Genomic DNA, 21,787 nt, shown 5'->3' with positions numbered 1-21,787 from the left:
GAGCACCACTCAAGAGGGAACTCACATTGCCATGGGGAGGTGCCGATAGTCAGTGGGAAGATGATGGACTTATGCCAGTTTATGCCCAGGCCCGAATGGCTACCGAAACGAAGGATCTCATGTATCAAGGGGGCAAGGTTGGCCTGCGGCTCCCTGACATACAGGATTGTGTCATCGGCATAGAGAGAGGCCAGCAATGGGCCATACTCGAGGGTTAACATTCAAATGACCTTCATCGATGACCCCTTACTGAAGATTCTTTATAAAGTGGTTTTGTGAACTGCTAAGGTGTGTGTGTGTGTGCGTGTGTGTGTGTGTGTGTGTGGAGGGGGGGTGAGGGTGCGGATCTGGGTGAGTTAATGAAGGGCTCTGTCTCAGTAAAGGCCTCCTGTAGTATCCGGAGTAAGGACCCCGTTTGGCCCCAACACGTGTGGGGGGGGAGGGGGTGGTCCGATTGAAGTTCTGAATCCATGACACTGTATGAACGGTGCTTTAATGTGTCTTGTTCTAGATTCTAGTGCTTGAAGCAGATGAATGCGAAGTGGTTTCTTTGCAGCAGTGGAACCTTAAAACTGGTCTCTGACGTGCAGCATGTTTAGTGTCGCCCCTCCCGCTGTGCTGCAGAATAAAAACAGCGGATAAGGATGTTAAGGGGCCTCCTTTTACTTCTGCAACATTGTCCTAAGGGATGGAACCCCCGCCTACTGACACTCGTAGGGCCACAAGAGCTTTGCGGGGTTTGTACACTGAGTGTGAGTCTATAGGAGAGGCAGTGCTGTGGAGCCTGTGCTACAGACCATAAGGTAGTGTGAATCTATAGGAGGGGCAGGCGCTGAGAGTGAATCTATAGGAGGGGTAGTGCTGGGCAGTCTGTGCTACAGTCGCTGAGAGTGAATCTATAGGAGAGGCAGCGCTGGGCAGTCTGTGCTACAGTCGCTGAGAGTGAATCTATAGAAGAGGCAGTGCTGGGCAGTCTGTGCTACAGTGGTGGAGTGTGGATCTATAGGAGAGCCAGTGCTGGGGAGTCTGTGCTACAGACAGTCAAGTGTGAATCTATAGGAGAGGCGGTCGCTGAGTGTGAATGTATAGGCCAGTTAGTGCTGGGAAGCATGTGCTACAGACCATCGCGGAGTGTGAATCTATAGGAGAGGCAGCGCTGGGCAGTCTGTGCTACAGGCGCTGAGAGTGAATCTATAGGAGGGGTAGTGCTGGGGAGCCTGTGCTACAGTCGTGGAGTGTGAATCTATAGGAGAGGCAGTGCTGGGCAGTCTGTGCTACAGTCGTGGAGTGTGGATCTATAGGAGAGCCAGTGCTGGGGAGCCTGTGCTACAGACCATAAGGTAGTGTGAATCTATAGGAGGGGCAGTCGCTGAGTGAATCTATAGAAGAGGCAGTGCTGGGCAGTCTGTGCTACAGTCGTGGAGTGTGGATCTATAGGAGAGCCAGTGCTGGGGAGCCTGTGCTACAGACCATAAGGTAGTGTGAATCTATAGGAGGGGCAGGCGCTGAGAGTGAATCTATAGGAGGGGTAGTGCTGGGGAGCCTGTACTACAGTCGTGGAGTGTGAATCCATAGGAGAGGCAGTACTGGAATGTCTGTGCTACAGACAGTCACGCGCAGTCAGGGTGTAATCAGATACTTACTGTAGTTATGTTGTTGCACGTTTCGCCTCTGGCAGAGGGTGAGACTATAAAGGTCCATGTAAACCTAGTGATGTTTGCAGGTGTGAATAGAGACCGGGCTAAGTTCTCCCTTGCAGACATTACTTTCTGCTAGTACTCACTTTGTTTGCATGATCATTTCCTTGAGGTCCGGCTTTGGGCTTTTTCAATTATTAAACTCTGGTTAGAAGGTACCTTTGCTTTGGGAATCGGTGCTGCAGTCTGAAGGGCCGCTTTGGCCTGGGCTGCGATAACCACTGTGCCCTTTCCATTCCGAGGCTGACCATGGGGGTTTATTTTCTGTACCCTGGGCACCATTGAGTGGTCAGAAGGCACCCGTGCTCTTCTGTGGTTCAGTAGTACTCCATAATGGCAACCATTTTACAAAGGTCACCAGGCACATGGGCTTCTAGCTCCCTCCAATCATAGGTCGCTGAACAGCAGATCTCGTCCGCAATGGAATGTTCAAGTTGCTGTGCTCTTTCTTGGTGGCACCTACCTGCCCTCTTCCAACTCTGTGGCCAATTCCCTGTAAGTGAGTCAACACTTGTATGTCTGATTTGTTACTCTGTCAATGACCACATACGTGGATCCTAATATTGTGATCTTCTCTTCCATCCAGTGCTCTGGACCGTCTATACATGGAGTCTAATGTCAACGCTTGCTCAAGAACAGCTGTTCGCACCCACAGGCTCCTCCGTCCTCTTATCTGCACCAAACAAAGACAAGTTGGGGTTTGTTCAATGGACTTTTCTCCATGGGGGTGAAGCTAAGCCGATCGTTGACTACTTCTCAGACAAGAAAGACCTGTTGATCATACCTCGCTATGCAGCGAAGGTAGAGTTCTTCACTTTCAATGGGTCACTGCTGCTGAAAAATGTCCAGGCAGCAGACAGCGGGGTGTACAAAGTCACCATCAACCTGAGAGAGGACGAAGCCAGGCTCATCGAGCTGATCGTTATCGGTAAGTGAATACTGGCTGTTGATTCTGCACCATACTTTGTGACTGGTCATGGGTTAGAGAATGCCCAGCATATCCCCATGCCGGACAGTGCTGTGAAAAGTTCCAGATGTGCTGAGCTAGCTTACTCTGTCTGTAATGTGTGACTGGTGTATGGTAAAGGGACTGAGTGACTACACCTACCGTTCTAGGGTATTGGCTGAGGAATACATCATCAGTCTCTGGACGACAGTCGTGGATGAATAATCGTAGAGTTGTGTGGCGCATCGCACTGACTGTGGGCTAATGTTTGCTGAAGACCGTTGTTAGGACGCTATGCTGCAGGGTTGTTTAATAATTGGTTAATGTGAGAAAGTGGACTATCAACTGGGATGGCTGTGAATCCTCGCCAAGTAATATAGTCTCTATCCTGCATGGGGTTCTCTTGGGTTTCTTTACATCCAACCATAGCTCAGTCCTGGATACATGTGGTGCACCGCAGTCTGGCGTAACTGGAAGGCAAACCAGTGTAAAGCATTTATCACCACTGTTGGACCCGGCCTCGTGGCGTGGTCCTTAACCCCGTGGATTGTGCCCGTTCCCCGCCCCGGCCTTCACGGGCCACCCTTCTGAACTGCACCGAGGCCCTTCATCTTGAGCTGCACGAGGTCGCATACCCCTCGTGGCTCCGCCATCTTGTTGGCATCCACGTGACTCTGTGCGCCAGCCAGCGCGACCCCGCTCAACCCGGCCTCGACCCCAGCGAAGCCCCGACATCGAGGCACCACGAACTGGCCAGGGGGTGCCGCAGGAACCATTCATCGCCCCCGGCGGAGGACAGTATCGATGGGACCCCCAACTGTCCTCCCCTCTCGAGGTGTGATCGCCCTGCAACTCCCTTGGGCCTGGCGCCTCTCCTGCTGGGCGTCTGGCCACCTCCACCCGGCCTCTCCGCCCCCTCCCCCCCCCCGGGCGCCTGGGTCCGGACATCAAAGGGCTTCAGACCTATATCTGGGGCGACCCCGCCACAGATCGGCAGTTGTATCCCGGAGTCGAGAGCCCTGCTGATTGAATCGCGGCTGACCCTACGGAGAAGAACTCTTGTCGGAACCATCACGAGCCCTGCTGACTGCGTCGCGGCTCCTTCTTGTGAACACTTTGAACCACCTGGAACATCGGAGCCCTGCTGACGCTGTCGCGGCCCAACCTCGCTGAAACCTCCCTCGGAGCCCTGCTGACGACGTCGCGGCTCGAGCTGAGCAGAAACCACCTTGAGAGCCCTGCTGATTGGATCGTGGCTCTCCACAAACTGTACGCCGGAGCCCTGCTGACGCCGTCGCGGCTCGACCCCTCCGAGATCCGGAGGTCCTCCAGCTTGAGGATAAGAACTGGGCCCCAGGTACCCTCGTACCGCACTCCTGCCAAAGACTGTCCCGCTACCCCTACCCTTCCAAAGAGACACTGAGACTTTTGGTGGATCCCTCGATCCCTTCGTGTAAATATTGACCTCGTAACCTTTTTATTGCTGATAAAGATTTGCTTGTCGTAAGACAACCTCCTTGAGTCCTGTGTGGTGGTGTTACTGTGCTAGTACGTGATAGGGGAAGGATCTCTCAGGAGACTTCTCGGCAGCGCTCGGCTACTTCGTTCAGTGTGAGGGCCCCCCCTTGGTGGTCTCGCCGACTCCTCGGGGTACACCTTCCAACATTTGGTGGCCAGCGACGGGATCCGAGCCGAACGCAGTACGTACCAGCCAGTACCCACTAGCTACCCATCCAAACGAACAGCATCATGAGCAGCCAGGAAAACAACGCGACAATGGAGTTCCAGCCCGAACGGCTGGAAGAATATACGCACAAAGAATTAAAACAGTTCTGCAGAGACAAAGGCATTGCAACCACCAGCCTAGGTACCAAAGAGGAGATGCAGAAAGCTCTGAGGGCATGGTTGGAGGCCGGGGCAGGCCCCTCCCAGGAAGAAGGTCCCTTGCCCCTGACTGAGACCACATCAACCGCACTGACTCCGGCAACCGGAGGAAGAAAGAGCCTAGAAACCGGCCTCTCCGAAGAAGAAATACGAGAGCGGGAGAAGGTCCGGAGCCATGAGCTAGAGCTCGCACGACTGCGGCTGGACGGCGAACTCCGGCTGGCAGAAAATAAACTGGCCCTAGAGCAGCTACGGCTTCAAGAGGAGATAGAGGAGAAGAGACGACACCGGGAGTTGGAGGAAAAGAAACTAACCCTTGAGCACGAGCGCAGTCTCAAGGAGCTCGAGATCAAGGCCAAGAACGGAGGGACCAACACCCCCAGTACTAGAGACACTCTACCGCCTTCCGAGACCAAGGTACATATCCCGAAAGAGGTCGTCAAGGAGTATTACAAGAATGACGACATCCAACAATGGTTCAAGGCCTACGAGGTGGCCATGACCTCTCATCGGGTGCCCCGAAAAGACTGGGGCGCGGGCCTGTGGGGGCGGTTCCTGAGTGAGGGTCGAGACACGCTGCTCCAGCTGCTGGAGGAGGTGATGACCTCCTACGATCACATGAAGGAGGCCCTGCTCACCCGCTAGGGGCTAACCGCGGAAAGGTACCGCCAGCGGTTCAGAGACTGCAAGAAAATCCCGGGTACCACATGGGTGGAATATGTGGACTTTTTCAGTCGGGCCCTAGAAGGGTGGATCAAAGGGAGCAAAGTAACCACCTACGGGCAGCTGGTCGACCTCATCGTGTGGGAACATCTCTCCAACAATTGCTTCGTGGAACTGAGACAGCACCTCCTCGACAGCAAAATGACCGACCCGCGAAAACTTGCCGTCGAGGCCGATCGATGGGTCAACTCCCGGGTCCCCCGAAACTCAATGGAGGAGTACCAGAGGAACCCCAACGGACCCCCCCGCCAGCGCGGTGGGGGGGAGGGCCGAACAGGAACCGAGACCCTCCTGCCGGGGCCCCCAGGAGCCCCCCTCGAGGGCCACCGCAGCAACAACTCTCCCCGAGCCTAGCCCGAAGGGGGGCGGCCCGACCCGGACCACGGCCACCAGTGACCTGCTACGGCTGCCAACAAACCGGACACTATGCCAGCGATCCGGTCTGCCCCCTGAACCGAAGAAACGGGGCCGGCGGGCCCCCGCCCCGACAGCTGGCGGCCGCCGCCCTGGGAGAAGGAGAAGAGGAAGAGGAGGCCCTCGACCGAGGGACCACTGAGTGGGAGCCGGCAGCCATGTCCCTGGTCTGCCTGGGTAGCCGAGAAATGGTACCCTGCACCCCCATCCCAAGCAACACCCAGAAGTACCGGCAGCAGGTCACGGTCAATGGACAACGGGCCGAAGCCCTTCGTGACACCGGCGCCAGTATCACCGCTGTCCGCTGCCACCTGGTGACCCCTGAACAGATTCTACCGAATGTGCTGTGCCCCGTCCGGACGGCCGACAACAGTGAAAGCCTGTGCCAGATGGCCCTGGTCCCCTTCGAGTGGGGAGGGGTGACGGGCCTGCTGAAGGTGACAGTACGCGACGACGCCCCTGTCGACTGCCTCCTGGGGAACGACTTGGAGAGTTCACCCTGGGCTCAAGTAGAGCGACGAGAGCACCTCCGAATGTTGGGACTGGCTGACTGGGCCTGCGCCATCACCCGGTCCATGACCGCCCGGGCCCCCCGCTCATCCTCGGCCTCCGGGGCCGCCCAGCCCGAGGGGCTCACACCCCCTCCCGCCAGCAGCGAGGAGGAGGCGGACACCGACCCTGGACCTAGCGAATCCTCCCCCGAAGAGATGGCTTCCCCGAGCGCCCTACCAGAGCTGACACAATGGCGACACGAAGGGGGCCCCACCCGGGAGCAGTTCCAACAAGAGCAGCAGTCCTGCCCCACTCTCGAAGGGGTCCGCCAACAAGCGTCCGCCCAAACCAACGGGGACCAGACCGGCACCCACTGGGTCTACTGGGCCGAGGGACTGCTCTACAGTGAGCAAAAAGTGGCAGAACTCGGGGCCAGCCGAGTGCTGGTGGTCCCCCTCCGCTTCCGGGAGTTCCTGCTCAACCTGGCACATGATGTACCCCTCGCCGGACACTTGGGGCAAGACAAAACGTACAGTCATCTGGTGACCCACTTCTATTGGCCCCGGATGCGGAGGGACGTGGACAACCACTGCCGGTCCTGCCAGACCTGCCAAGCCAGCGGGAAGACGGGGGGTCGGGTCAAGGCCCCCCTCCAGCCCTTTCCCGCCGTCAGCACCCCGTTCGAACGGGTCGGAATCGATATTGTGGGGCCCCTGGACCCCCAAACCGACCTGGGCCACCGCTTCATCCTGGTCCTCGTGGACCACGCCACCAGGTACCCGGAGGCGGTCCCGCTAAGAACTATAACGGCCCCCGTGGTAGGCCGGGCCTTAATGGGGATCTTCTCCCGAGTGGGATTTCCCCGCGAAGTGGTGAGCGACCGCGGCACAAACTTTATCTCCAGGTACATGCGGTCCCTGTGGCAGCAGTGCGGGGTCACATTCAAGTTCACGACCCCCTATCACCCTCAGGGGAACGGACTGGTTGAGCGGTTCAACAGAACATTAAAAGGAATGATCCAGGGCCTGGAAGAGCCCCTCAGGCGGAGGTGGGATGTCCTGCTGCCGTGCCTCCTGTTTGCCTATCGAGAGGTCCCGCAGAAGTCCCTGGGGTTCAGCCCGTTTGAACTATTGTATGGACACCCGGTCCGCGGACCGCTCAGCCTGGTCAAGGAGGGCTGGGAGATGAAGCCCCAAGGCGCCCCTCCTGACATCTACCGATACCTCCTGACCCTCCGAAACCAGACCCGCAAGTTCCGAGCCATGGCCGAAGCCAACCTCGAGGCCAGCCAGGAGGACATGAAGCGGTGGTACGATCGGAACTCCTCTAAATAGAATTCGAGCCAGGTCAGAAGGTATGGGTCATGGCCCCGGTCGAACCCGGCGCCCTCCAGGACAAGTGGACCGGGCCCTTCAAGGTAGTGGAGAAGAAAAGTCCCGTCACCTACCTGGTCGACCTGGAGTCCCCCCGGAACCCCCTCCGGGTCCTACATGCTAACAGGCTAAAACCCCACTTTGCCCGGACCGAACTGAGCCTGCTGCTGGCGACCGACGAGGGGGGCGAGGACGACTCCGAGCCCCTGCCCGACCTCTTGCAGTCCAACATCCATGATGGATCGATCGAAGGTGTCCAACTCGCCTCTTCCCTGACTCCGGAACAGCGCAACGACTGCCAGCAATTGCTGCGGGACTACGCAGCCCTCTTCTCCCTCACCCCGGGGGTGACCCACTGATGCGTCCACTACGTCGACACCGGGGAGAGCCCCCCCGTGCGACACAGAGCCTACCGGGTACCCGACAGAGTGCGGGCCTGCATCCAGGCCGAAGTAACGAAGATGCTGGCCCTGGGGGTCATCGAACCCTCCGACAGCCCGTGGGCCAGCCCTGTCGTCCTGGTGCCCAAGGCCGCAGCTCCCGGCCACCCCCCAGAGTTGCGATTCTGCGTGGACTACCGAGCCCTGAATGCAGTGACCAAGACAGACGCCCACCCGATACCCCGGGCCGACGAACTCATCGACCGCCTAGGGGCCGCTCGCTACTTGAGCACGCTGGACCTCACCGCCGGGTACTGGCAAATCCAGCTCACCCCCGGCGCCCAAGAAAGATCCGCCTTTTCGACCCCGGATGAGCATTACCACTTTCGGGTGATGCCCTTCGGAATGAAGAACGCCCCGGCCACCTTCCAAAGACTGGTGAACAAGGTTTTGGCCGGGCTTGAGGCCTTCAGCGCGGCCTACCTCGATGACATTGCCGTGTACAGCAACCACTGGGCCGAGCACCTCCTTCACATTAAAGCCGTCCTGGCTGCCCTCCAGCAGGCCGGGCTCACAATCAAGGCAAATGCCAAATCGGCCACGGATCCGTGACCTACCTGGGCCATCAAGTGGGGAGCGGGCAGGTGGCCCCCCTCCAAGCGAAAATAGAGGCCATCCAGGCCTGGGAACCCCCCACTACCCAGACCGGGCCTTCCTGGGCCTCACCGGATACTACCGGCGGTTTATCCGGGACTATGGGAGCATTGTTGGCCCCCTCACAGAATTAACGTCCAAAAAGCAGCCCAAGAAGGTGCACTGGACACCCCGCTGCCAAGCCGCCTTCGACACCCTAAAGGCAGCAATGTGTACGGCCCCGGTGCTGCAGGCCCCTGACTACAATAAGGGGCTTGTGGCGCAGACGGACGCCTCCGAGTATGGGATCGGGGCCGTCCTATCCCAAGCCGATGAAAAGGGGCTCAACCGACCAGTGGCCTTCATCAGCCGACGACTACTGCCCCGAGAGCAACGATGGAGCACCATTGAGCGGGAGGCCTTCGCTGTAGTGTGGGCCCTCAAGAAGCTCCGGCCCTACCTCTTTGGTACCCACTTCCGGGTCCAGACCGACCACCGGCCCCTGCGATGGTTAATGCAAATGCGGGGCGAGAACCCCAAGCTGCTGCGGTGGTCCATCTCGCTCCAAGGGATGGACTTTGACGTCGAACACCGGCCCGGCAATGACCACGCCAACGCCGACGGCCTGTCCCGCTTCTTCCGCCTTGACGAGAATCCCCAAGGAGATAGGTGACTCTCTCTGCCTTCGGCTGGGGGGGACGCCTGTTGGACCCGGCCTCGTGGCGTGGTCCTTAACCCCGTGGATTGTGCCCGTTCCCCGCCCCGGCCTTCACGGGCCACCCTTCTGAACTGCACCGAGGCCCTTCATCTTGAGCTGCACGAGGTCGCATACCCCTCGTGGCTCCGCCATCTTGTTGGCATCCACGTGACTCTGTGCGCCAGCCAGCGCGACCCCGCTCAACCCGGCCTCGACCCCAGCGAAGCCCCGACATCGAGGCACCACGAACTGGCCAGGGGGTGCCGCAGGAACCATTCATCGCCCCCGGCGGAGGACAGTATCGATCGGACCCCCAACTGTCCTCCCCTCTCGAGGTGTGATCGCCCTGCAACTCCCTTGGGCCTGGCGCCTCTCCTGCTGGGCGTCTGGCCACCTCCACCCGGCCTCTCCGCCCCCCCCCCCCCCCGGGCGCCTGGGTCCGGACATCAAAGGGCTCCAGACCTATATCTGGGGCGACCCCGCCACAGATCGGCAGTTGTATCCCGGAGTCGAGAGCCCTGCTGATTGAATCGCGGCTGACCCTACGGAGAAGAACTCTTGTCGGAACCATCACGAGCCCTGCTGACTGCGTCGCGGCTCCTTCTTGTGAACACTTTGAACCACCTGGAACATCGGAGCCCTGCTGACGCTGTCGCGGCCCAACCTCGCTGAAACCTCCCTCGGAGCCCTGCTGACGACGTCGCGGCTCGAGCTGAGCAGAAACCACCTTGAGAGCCCTGCTGATTGGATCGCGGCTCTCCACGAACTGTACGCCGGAGCCCTGCTGACGCCGTCGCGGCTCGACCCCTCCGAGATCCGGAGGTCCTCCAGCTTGAGGATAAGAACTGGGCCCCAGGTACCCTCGTACCGCACTCCTGCCAAAGACTGTCCCGCTACCCCTACCCTTCCAAAGAGACACTGAGACTTTTGGTGGATCCCTCGATCCCTTTGTGTAAATATTGACCTCGTAACCTTTTTATTGCTGATAAAGATTTGCTTGTCGTAAGACAACCTCCTTGAGTCCTGTGTGGTGGTGTTACTGTGCTAGTACGTGATAGGGGAAGGATCTCTCAGGAGACTTCTCGGCAGCGCTCGGCTACTTCGTACAGTGTGAGGGCCCCCCCTTGGTGGTCTCGCCGACTCCTCGTGGTACGCCTTCCAACAACCACCAAACCCTTCAGTAGGAGACATGACCCCATAAAAATGCAAATCTAAATTGTAAGTAAAGTATGTCTCTTTCTTTAAAAAGACACCAAAATGGCAAAAATCAGATGAAGGGACCTCAAGTTCTGATGTTTTCATAAATCCCTTCAATCCAAAAAGTTTCTTAAGTTTTTTTAAGTCACTGCTTTTCACTTTTTTTAGTTTCAAAAGAGAATTTTATTTAAAAGTAAAAAGGTGTCAGTATACAATATAGATGATTGATCATCAAACAACATGTCATAAATAAATTCCAGCATAAATGCATGAATGAAGACCAAGAATAACAAGCAATATAGTGAGAAAGTAAGAAAAGAAGTGATCTATATTTACAGAGTAATTAGAGGAGTACCTAAAGAATCTATGGAGGTTTGAGTACCTCTTGTTGGGAGGGATTTGATAAGGAGTGCTGTTTGGCACAAGTGTCAAAGAAAGTTGTAATAGGTAACCATAGCTGAATCCTTTTAGTAATTGTAGGAGTGGGCGAGGTGTAGAACGTATCCAATCTATGATTGTGGCATATATCATAACACCAGGCCTTATATGAATTTTTTGTAAAGTCTGTCCAATTTCTTGTTATTTGTTGAAAGGCGACTGCTATCAATAAATCAATTAATTTGAAATTAATCTCTGTATTTTCTCAAACCGGTGAAAGGCTTCCTAAAGAGATATTGGTTACCGAAAAAGGGACTTTTGTGTCAAAAATTGAATCAATTTGAGACCAGACCCGTTTCCAAAAATTAGATACTAGTGAACAAGAGAATGACATATGAAACAGATCAGCGTTTGGAGAAGTACAAGACCAACAGGTGTCTGGTACTTTAGGGAATCATTTGTTTAGGGTTTGTGGAGCAAACAAAAGCCTATTTTATTATATATATATATATATATATATATCTCAATGTTTGTGTCAAACTAGCTGCTCTTGAAGATTTGCGTATTTTAGTCCAAATCTTAGTCCACAAAGTTAAGGGCCACACTATATTAAAATCCCTCTCCCACGCCTCTTCAACGCTTGATTTCTGTCTCAATGTGTCGGTGGATTGGAAAAAGCCATTTAAGGTGGATGCTTTGGGTTGAGTGCGTTGTATGATCTTTGGAAGCTTTGTTCAATAGCTGCGTGTAAATATCAAGTACAGTTGTACGAAGAGTATAATATTTAGAGATGAAGGAGCTAGGTAAAGAGTATAACTGTTTAAGCGAGGAAAAAGAAAGGGATTCTTTATCTAAGAATAGCTGGTGGATCCATATTAGGCCACGTTGTCTCCATGCCTTCCAGTAAATGGCTTCGTTACGTATCAATAGGGTGTTATTATGCCATATGGCTGAGTTTAAAAAAGAGCCCAGAGTGTCATGAGATTAGGAATATAAAGGGCTTAATAATTTGGAGGTGAGCTTAAACAGAGGAGTGGATAACGTTTGGGGTTTTCGGGAGAAGGAGAGGTATTCTTGAAATGAAAAAGTAGAGAGAAACGAAAGTTCGACAGATGTCCATATGGGACAATCCTCTGCAGAATCAAACAACCAATAGGAGGCTTGTCGCATTAGGAAGGCTTTATGATAAGCAGAAAAATTGGGAAAATTGACTCCTCCTTCGGCTTTGGGACGTGTTAGTTTAGAAACAGACATTCGCGATTTCTTGGCATTCCATAAAAAAGAAGACAGTATTGAGTTGACAGACTTAAATATTTTAGGAGATATGGGCACAGGAATGTTGGAGATGGTATATAGAACTATGGGAGATAGCATCATCTTGATGGTATCCAGGCGGCCCCACCAAGGTAAATAAAGGGGGTGCCATTTAGTTGTAAGCTCTGAAAGTTTTTGAATGCAATTGTTCATGCATAGTCACCGTGCCTTTAATTGATGGCGTACAATTTAAACCTAAAAATTTGATATGAGATGGCTTCCAGGTAAAGTTAGTTAAAGCAAAATCAGCTATAAAGTAAATTTAGTCAAAGGTAAGAATTCACATTTATCACTGTTTAATTTGTATCCAGAGATTAGTGAAAAGGACCGAACCTCCTAAGAAGGCAGGGATCGATTCATTGGGATTTGAAATGAAAAGTAAAATATCGTCGGCGTACGCTGCAAGTTTGACGTTGGTTGTGAAAGTCTGAAAACCTTTTATTTGTGCATTTTGACGAATTTTTGAGATAAAGGGTTCAAGGGCCAAGTTGAAAAGAAAGGGGGATAGAGGACATCCCTGATGCACCCCTCTACCAAGGTCAAAGAATGGTGATATTAGACCATTAGCACATACAGCAGCGCGAGGGTTAGAATATAACAATGATATTAGAGAAATGAAATTAGGACCAAAACCAAACCATTTGAGAGTATAAAATGGGTATTGCCATTCCACTCTATCAAATGCTTTTTCAGCATCTAGTGCTATAGCCGCAAGGGAATGGTTGAAACGTGAGGCTTTAGAGAGGGTGTTGAAGAAAAGTCTTGTGTTGTCTTGTATAACTTCACAAAGCTGGACTGTTCTTTGCCTAATATTTTAGGAAGGTAAGGGTCTAAGCGTAAAGCAAGTGCTTTGGAGAAAATCTTGTAATCTATATTAACCAGTGAGTTGGGTCTAAAGTTCTTACAATACTTTGGATCATGACCTTCTTTAGGTATTAAACAAGTATGAGCATCGGAGAAAGAGCCATCAGAATTTTTTTTTTTTAGAGAATAAAATGACTCCATTAGAAGATGCAGTTTAGGCATTAATAAATTGAAGAAATGGAGAAAGAATTCAACAGTGAAGCCATCTGGTCCAGGTGCCTTATCTTTTTTGAGATGTTTGAGTGCATCCAAGAGTTCTTGTTGTGTGATCTCAGTTTCCAGAAAGGATAGGTCAGCAGAGAGCCGTTGTGGTTTTTGTATGGTGGAGAAAGTGTGAGAGCATATGGTCTGTAGGATGTGTTTCGGGGACTACAGTTTTTTGTAAAATAAAGCAAATTCATTTAAAATTTCCACATATTTAAATTTGAAAACAGAACTATCATCATAAATAGAATCTATATTCAATTTGTTATGCTTATTTTTTAAATAGCTTGCCAAAAGTTTCTCTGCTTTATTTCTACCACCATAAAATGTAGCGCTAGATTTCAATAAATATAATGAGGCATTATCTGTTGATTCCTTGTTAAACTGTAACTTTGTTAGTATGAGAGTATTAAGAACATCTTTTGAATTAGATGTGTAAAAAGAGTGCTGCAGTCTCTTAATGTCTTGTAATAATGAACGTGTACGGTTGCGAGCGATTCTACGTTTCTTTGCCACACAAGTTATAATATTCCTTGCTGAAGCTTTAAAAGTGTCCCTAATAGTTGAAAATGGTAGGGACTCGGTTTGATTTATAAGAAAATAATCAACAAAAAAGGCATTAAATGAGGAAGAAAACTCTGTATCCAAAAGAAGAGAATTGTTAAATCGCCATCTTCTAGGAGCATTAGATTTGGGTAAAAAATCCAAATCCATTGAAATAGGAGCGTGATCAGATAGTAAAATAGGTCCTATTTCTGCGCAAGTAAGAGCTTGCAAAATGTTATGCGATATAAAAAAAATAATCAAGTCTTGACTGGGCGGGATGCATCGGGGAATAAAAGGTGTATTCTCGTGTAGTCGGATTGCATAATCTCCAGGCATCAAGAAGTTTATGCTTTGTAAACGTATGGACAAAAGATTTGTGTGCCTTGTTAGGAATAAATGAGACCTTGGAGTTTCGATCTGTGAAAGGATCGAAAACCTGGTTACAATCTCCTGCCAGTATAAAGTTATCTTCCATGTGTAGAGTTATCATCTTAGCTACTGAGAGCCAAAAAGAAGAGTCACCAACATTAGGGGCGTAAACATTAAAAAAAGAGACTGGAACATCCTTCAACATCAACTTAGCATTTAGCCAGCGGCCGTCTGTGTCTGATTCTTGTGAAATGAGTTTAAAAGGAAGAGATTTACGACACAATATCATAACTCCATTACGTTTGCCATTGCCACTGGAATAAAATATTTCTCCCACCCAACCTTTTTTTAATTTTAATGACTCTGTGTCTGTGAGATGTCTCTTGCAATAATACTATATCGGCGTTTAACTTAGCCAAATGGGATAGAACCCTTTGTCTTTTAATGGGAGAGTTTAGCCCTCTAACATTCCACAATACTAGTTTTAATGACCTAGCGGGTTAGAGAGAGCAAACAAAAAGAAAAAAATGAGAATAACCAACAGTAATTCACATTAACTAAACAAATAAGAGAAGTACCTAGGGTAAGAAATACCTTACCAATAATAACCATGACTGAAAAGAAGAAAGGAGAAAGTATCAAAATATTTGATAAGAACAATCAATAAAGTAGGAGGAAACATGGCGAAGGCTGTGGATTGAAAAAAGGAGACGAAAAAATAATAGAAAAAGGTGAAGATGGTTAACAATAGATGCTGGAGAATGTCAGAATCAATGATAAATTCAAACAGAGAGAACAAAAGAATACGATGAAAAATATCAGAAAGAAGAAAGACAAAGCCGACACCTAGAAATAGAAAAGGAGAATAGGTAGAAAAAAGAGAAGAGAGAAAATCAGAGATGGAGGTAGAGTAGAAATACCTACATAAGGAGAAAACAAGTATTCCAGGAGGGAGGGTAGAACCACATGGAATAGATGACACATCCAAGGTCGACTGAGTGAGGGGACCAGGAAGACATCACGAAACCAGGATAAGGAACCTGTGGAGGCAAAGAGAATGATAAAAAAAATTAGGTTAATAAAAAAAAAAAAAGAAAACTAGAACGGATAACAATAACAGTAATAGTAACCAAGAATAACAAGGAACAGTTGCATAAAATCACAGACTGTGGATAAGGCACAATAAAAGTAGTACAAGCTTAAAACCCCAATTCTCAAAGTATTAAAGATAATAGTGAAGAAAACAAAAATTTGACCAACATTTTAGAAAGAAAGAAAACAGCATCGAGCATCAAACATTAGCTGAAGAAGAAGAACCAGAAGATTCTATGGCAGATGGTTTGCATGAGTTTATGAAACTTTGCAGGCACAGCGGGTCTTTGTGAGAAAGTGGCTCTGTATATACTGTTCCCTAATAGGTACAGGGTGTACAGAGTCCACAGTCCCCCAGAGGCTGATAGAGGTCAAAGTTAGGTATGACCTTACTCTCAAAAGTGGTAGCTTGGTCGAGCAGTAAGGCAGTACCAGAGGACAGTGTAAAGCATTTATTGTACGCAGTCAGTCAGCAAATGGTTTCACACACTCAATAACTGAACTCTAGGCCAATGGTTTATATATATAAAATATATGCTTGTTTTATTTTTAGAACCACAAAGGGGGTAAAAATATACTTTCTCAGAATGAGAGGTTGAATATAAATACTTTTGTCTTAAGCAATACATTTGTGTAAACAGTCACAGTTGGTTGCAATAAACAATCCTATTTCCTAAACATAACAATGCATTGAGCTCAATGGTAAATTCAGGTTATTTGTAATAAATGACTTTTCAGATTACTTTTGGAATTCCAGGTCTGGCTCCTAGAACCAGCCTTGGGTCAGTATTCAGAATCAAGTGATGAAAGTCGACTTAATAGCTAAATATTATTTAAAAATCATTACAGTTATTTCAAAAGTTAGCACTTAGAAAATATTTCAAAGAAAACATTCAATGGATCTCTATGGCAAGAAATTCAAATTGCAGGTAGAGTACTTTATCGTTACTTTAGTAATCCAGGACTGGGTACCTAGACCCAGGACTGGGGTCCTTATCAAAAACAGGTAAGTAATTTTGTTAGCAGACATGATACGATTTTAAAAGAATATTTCAAATTTGCAAAAATAGACACTTAGAAGAAATTTCACAGAAAAGCAGACAATGGTTTCCTATGGGAGAAAAATGAGTTAGAGGTAAGTATAGTTGTGAACACTTTTCAGGGTCAGGGCTGGGCACCAAGATCCAGCACTGGGAGCTCACTTAGGAGCAGGTGAGTAAATTCGTTTTTGTCACTTGGCTGATTTTGGGTGAATTTGTACAGTTTTGAAAAGTTCACACTTAGAAGATTTTTGAAGAAAAAGCCAGTCAATGTTACCCTATGAGGAAAATGAAGTTAGCGGTTTAAGGGTAAGTACTCGACTGGCAGAGTTGAAATTCCGGGCATGGACTCAGGGGTCCCCCAGTGTCAGGTAGGTACAGGTGGTTCACCCTCAGCGGTTTCAGGACGGCCGGGTGCAGAGAGAGTTAGGCCCAATGTTATCCTATGAGGGATAGGGGGGCCTTGGTTGGTGGCTGCTGTCTGGCAAGCCACGCGGCTGTGGGAGCTGGGCTCCTGGTCACTTACTCAGGGCAAGTGGGGAAGTAGGTTAGTCGAGAGAGGGCACTGCCAGGGTGTTAAAAAGTGCATCATAGGTATATGAATGAAGATCCAGAATCCAAATGTAGATATGAGGAATGGTTTAATTGAAGATGCAGGTTAAACAACTCATCCATCCAACTGCCAGCAGGTTCATCAGTCTATCCTCACACAGCATTCTTTTCCACCAGCTCAAGATGAGAACTCTAGAACCTTAAGACCTCACCAATGTGTCAGGAGTGACATCACCCATACTAGCATAAGCATATTACAACATATCTCCCTCCTTAACACATTGCATATATACACAATAAACAACAGAACATCAAGCAACGTAATCTTTCAGATAAGAGGGAGTGCGTGAAACTCTACTAGGTCTCATCATAACTGGAGGAACAGTTTCCTTTCTTAACAAATCTTGAGACAAAAATACATCATCATTTCTGTTACATAAAGCAACACGACTCAAATTCCACACCCTGTGATCAGCAGTTCTTATTGCATTATGAAAAACTTTTATCACTTTTATGGGTTTGGAAAATTTAGAACCAGCAACACAAAACCCAGGTTTTTTAATCCTGACCATGTCACCAACTAAAACTTTTGTTACTTTGACAGCATGTCGTACATCATAGTTTTCTTTACTTTTAAGACACTTCAAATCTTCCTTGTTCTTCCAAGTAGTGTCATCCTCAAACCCCCCATTCACTGAAAGAAATTTGTTTACCCAAGGAGGCTCTAAGAAAGTATCAGGATTCCTTCCCCGAAACAAAAAGAAAGGATATTTCCCTGTTGTCGTATGAGGAGCAAAACGATAAATGCAAACCCTTTTTGAAATTTCCTCCTTCCAATCAAGCCCATTTTGCTTTGCTAAAGAGATAGTATCTTTCAGAACCCTGTTAAATCTTTCCACAGTGCCATTCGACTCTGGATGATACAAAGAACACTTTTTATGTACAATTCCACAACCACTAAGAAAATTTTCCATATCACCAGAAACCAGTTGAACCCCATTATCAGTCAGAATGGTTTCAGGAATACCCTCCTTAGCAATGAGCTTCTTTAAGCAATCAATAACAGTTACTGTGTTCACATTTTTAACACAAAATATTTCCGGCCACCTAGAAAACAAATCCATGATCACAATAACAAATGTGTCCGAACCATCCCCATGCACAGGTCCTAAAATGTCCAAAGCTATATCTTTCCACGGACCACTAGGACGAGATCTTTTCTCCATGGGTTGGGTTCTAGTTTTAAGACCTTTCTCACTGAGAGAACATTGAACGCACTCTCTAACTAAATGTTCAACTTGAGTATCTACACCCGGCCACCAATAACTAGAACGTATCCTCTCTTTTGTCTTGGAGATACCCAGATGTGCCTCATGAGCCAAATTTAGTAATTCTTTTCTTAAAGATATGGGTGGAACTAGTCTATGACCCCTCAATAATAAACCATCACAATGAGAAAGTTGGTCTTTCACTAACCAAAAATCTTTCACCAACGAACCACCCTGTTCCTTGTGATGCCAACCATTACAAATGAGACTCAATACCTCTTGGATGGAAGCATCAGCTTTACAAGCATCCAACCAGCGTTCATGAGAAATCACCTCATAATCTACTCCACAAACAAAATCCTGAAAATTACTAAAGTCAATATCCGTCTGAGAATCTGATAACCCCTGTTCAACCGACGGTACCAGTCTTGAAAGTGTATCCATCACAAGGTTCTCACTACCAGGAACATACTTGACAACAAAATCAAATCCTTGCAAACCAACAACCCATTTTGAAATACGTGGTGATATTGAATCAATACCTTTGCTAGATAACACTTCACATAGTGGTTTATGATCAGTTTTCACCACAAATGATGTACCCCACAAAAACTTCTTGAATTTTTTAACAGCCCAATAAACTGCCAAAGCTTCCCGCTCGATAACTGAATATCTGGTTTCAGCCCCTTTTAAACTTCTCGAAATAAACATAATGGTGTTCTCAGGAGCTGTACCCCCTTGATACAAGACTGCACCAAGCCCTTTTAGACTTGCATCAGTAGAAATAATTGATGTTTTGGTGGGATCAAAATTTTTAAGATTCGGTGCATTTTGTAACCTTTGTTTTAATTCACAAAACTCTTTCTCACAAGATTCATCCCAACAAAATCTCACACTCTTTTTAAGTAAATTCCTTATATTGTATGTGACTTCAGCAAAATTCTTTATGAATTTATTGTAATATTCGGCCATGCCAAGAAAGCGCATTAATTCTTCCTTAGAAGTTGGAGCCGTCAGATCTTTGATAGTGTTAACCAGATCAGCTTTTGGAACAACACCATCCGCACTTATGGTATGTCCCAAATAGTCAATCTTTCCACACCCAAATTTACATTTCTCCCGCTTAATGGTCAGATTGTGGGCAGCAAGTCTACCTAGCACCTGTCTAATTCTCTTCCCATGCTCAGACATATCAGATCCATACACCAGAATATCATCCTGGTATACACAAATACCAGGTATATTGACCAATACCTTCTCCATGACACGTTGAAACACGGAAGCGGCAGAAACTAACCCAAACGGAAGTCTTATAAACCTGAACGTCCCAAAAGGCGTAACAAACGCAGTCAAATCCTTAGAGGACTCATCAAGCAGTATTTGATGATACGCAGACTTCAGGTCAATAGTACTAAAAATTTTCGCCCCTGCCACCATACTTAACAGTTCAGATATATTTGGAAGAGGATACTTATCAACCAGTACACACTTATTAAGTTGTCTCAAGTCCACACATAATCTCAGAGAGCCATCAGGTTTCCTGGCAGCCACTACCGGAGCTAACCAAGACGTTCCCTCAACCTCTTCAATGATACCCTGAGATTTGAGTTTGTCAATCTCTTTAAACATGTCATCTTTAACTGTAAAAGGAACATTCCTCACCTTACTAGACACAGGAATAGATCCCGGGACTAACTTTATTTTATGGCAGTAGCCTTTAAGACAACCCAACTTTTCACCAAACACTTGGGGAAACTCTTCCATGAGCTGAGAATCCAAAGAATTATTATCAATGGACCCAATGACATTCTTCTCTTTGAGTATGACCGGAGGAGTACTATTAGGATCCAACATGACACCCAGATCTTTTTGATGCCACCAACTAATAATACTATCCCCCTTTTTGGAAACATAAATCTTTCCAGAGGTGAAACGATCTTCAAACTCAATTAATCCCACAAAGTACCCTCTCAATTCTATGGGATCACCACCATAGGAGGTAGGACGAATGTCAGGTTTAGACAGTTTCACTTTGGTGCTCAACTTGTCACTAAAGAATTTGCTAGAAATAATGGTAATCTTAGCTCCCGAGTCAAATAATACTTTAGTTCTCTGACCCTCCACTAAAATAAAATCCAGAGGCCCATCACTTCCAACCTGGACCACAATCTGTCCACATTCAAAATCATGCAGTTCTGCATCATTTTCTTGAGAAACTTCATTTACACCACTTCTAGAAGCTTTAATTCTGCATGCATTCACATTGTGTCCTTTCTTTTTGCAAAAGGAACATGTGATATTCAGGGCTGGACACGATTTATCATTTGCCCAGTGTGTTGTACTGTTACATCTGTAACACTTACCATTCCTCTTAAACTGAGCTCGAGATTTGGTATTCAACTTATCTTTAGTCTGAGATTTCATTAAAGAATCAGAAGGCTTCTGAGACACATTAGTATTAACAACTGTAACATCCGAACCAACTTTGTTGAGATCTTTTTTTATCTCTTTCACACATGCTAGTGAGTGTTCAATTCTTTTAGCTATCACTAAGACCTCATCAAGAGACGGTTCGTCTTTAAGCCAAAGTTCATCCCTTACTTTCTCAGAAATACAACCAAGCATAAATTGATCTCTTATCCTTTCCTCAATTAGTACATCAAATTTACAAGTGGAAGCTAGACGTCTGAGATCTGTCACATAATTTTCTATGCTTTCATCCTCCTTCTGCATGCGTCTACCAAAGTGATAGCGTTCTAAAATAGTACTAACTTTTGGCAAATAATGTGCATCTAGCTTGTACATACACTGTTCAAATTCATTCAGACCTGTAGCAGCACTGGCTGGAACATCAGGAAGATGATCAAAGACATCTTGACCCTCAGATCCAAGACAGTGCATTAGAAGAGCCGTTTTCCTCTCAACACTGAGAGAAGTTCCACACACACGAGCATATCGCTCAAAAACTTTCTTCCACTTGGACCATTTAATAGGTGGATCACCAGGCGATTGTAGAAAAAACGGTGCAGCCGTAACATTCTGCATGACTCAGAAATATTTTTTTTTAAAAATAAAACTTTTCCCTTTTTTTTTTAAATCCACTACAAATCTCCTCTTATTAAACCAGAAACATGCTATATCTAATACGTACAACAGCAAATTGTAATTTGACTATAAGTGGAGAAATGTGGCCTAAATGTTAAAGAAACTTAGCATATCAGCACTGTCTACTCCAGGACTCGCAGTCCAGAACTCCGTCAGTGTAACATAGAATTTTTCCCAAAGATGTTTATTTGTAAATGTCAGTACTGCATCACCAACAGTACATGAAGACTTTTAATTGAACTCGCAAAACTTAAAAGCTGTGTGTGTCAGCGTTACTTAGTAAACAACACGCATGTATTTGTCGTTACATAACAGGGCGTGTCAGGGCTGCTTAGTTGATGCTTAGCTGCTTAGTTGATTATTGGGCTTGTTACAAGCTGTGCGTGTCAGCGTAGTTTGACAACTGACACGCAGAATATTGTAATTCCAGTAAAACAGCTGTGCGTGTCAGCGCTGCTTGAACAATGATAAAGCCCCTCTCGCACAGTAACCACACAGCGCTACACACCCTTCTTATGGGCTCCGTTGCATGCGGCAGAAGACACGCCGATTAAAGTACTTACTTTTGAACAGCTGTGCGTGTCAGCGCTGCCTGATCAAAACACAAGAGACACTCGCA

General features: G+C 47.8%; 1 protein-coding gene across 2 annotated transcripts in view; it reads left to right on the top strand.

Moving 5' to 3' along the window:
* LOC146788763 (uncharacterized) overlaps positions 1 to 21,787 on the top strand; it is a 357,517-nt gene that overhangs the window by 64,232 nt on the left and 271,498 nt on the right. For both annotated transcript variants that reach the window (XM_085629932.1, XM_085629931.1), the window contains one exon: positions 2,284 to 2,625. In XM_085629932.1, coding sequence (XP_085486058.1) covers positions 2,284 to 2,625 — 342 coding nt within the window. The remainder of the gene's footprint in view (positions 1 to 2,283; positions 2,626 to 21,787) is intronic.

Source organism: Triturus cristatus, chromosome 10 (genome assembly GCF_964204655.1).
Source record: "Triturus cristatus chromosome 10, aTriCri1.1, whole genome shotgun sequence".
In the NCBI taxonomy this organism is placed as follows: Eukaryota; Metazoa; Chordata; class Amphibia; order Caudata; family Salamandridae; genus Triturus; species Triturus cristatus.
The sequence above is the reverse complement of the archived record's forward strand: the minus strand, read 5'-3'. Positions and strand labels throughout refer to the sequence as shown.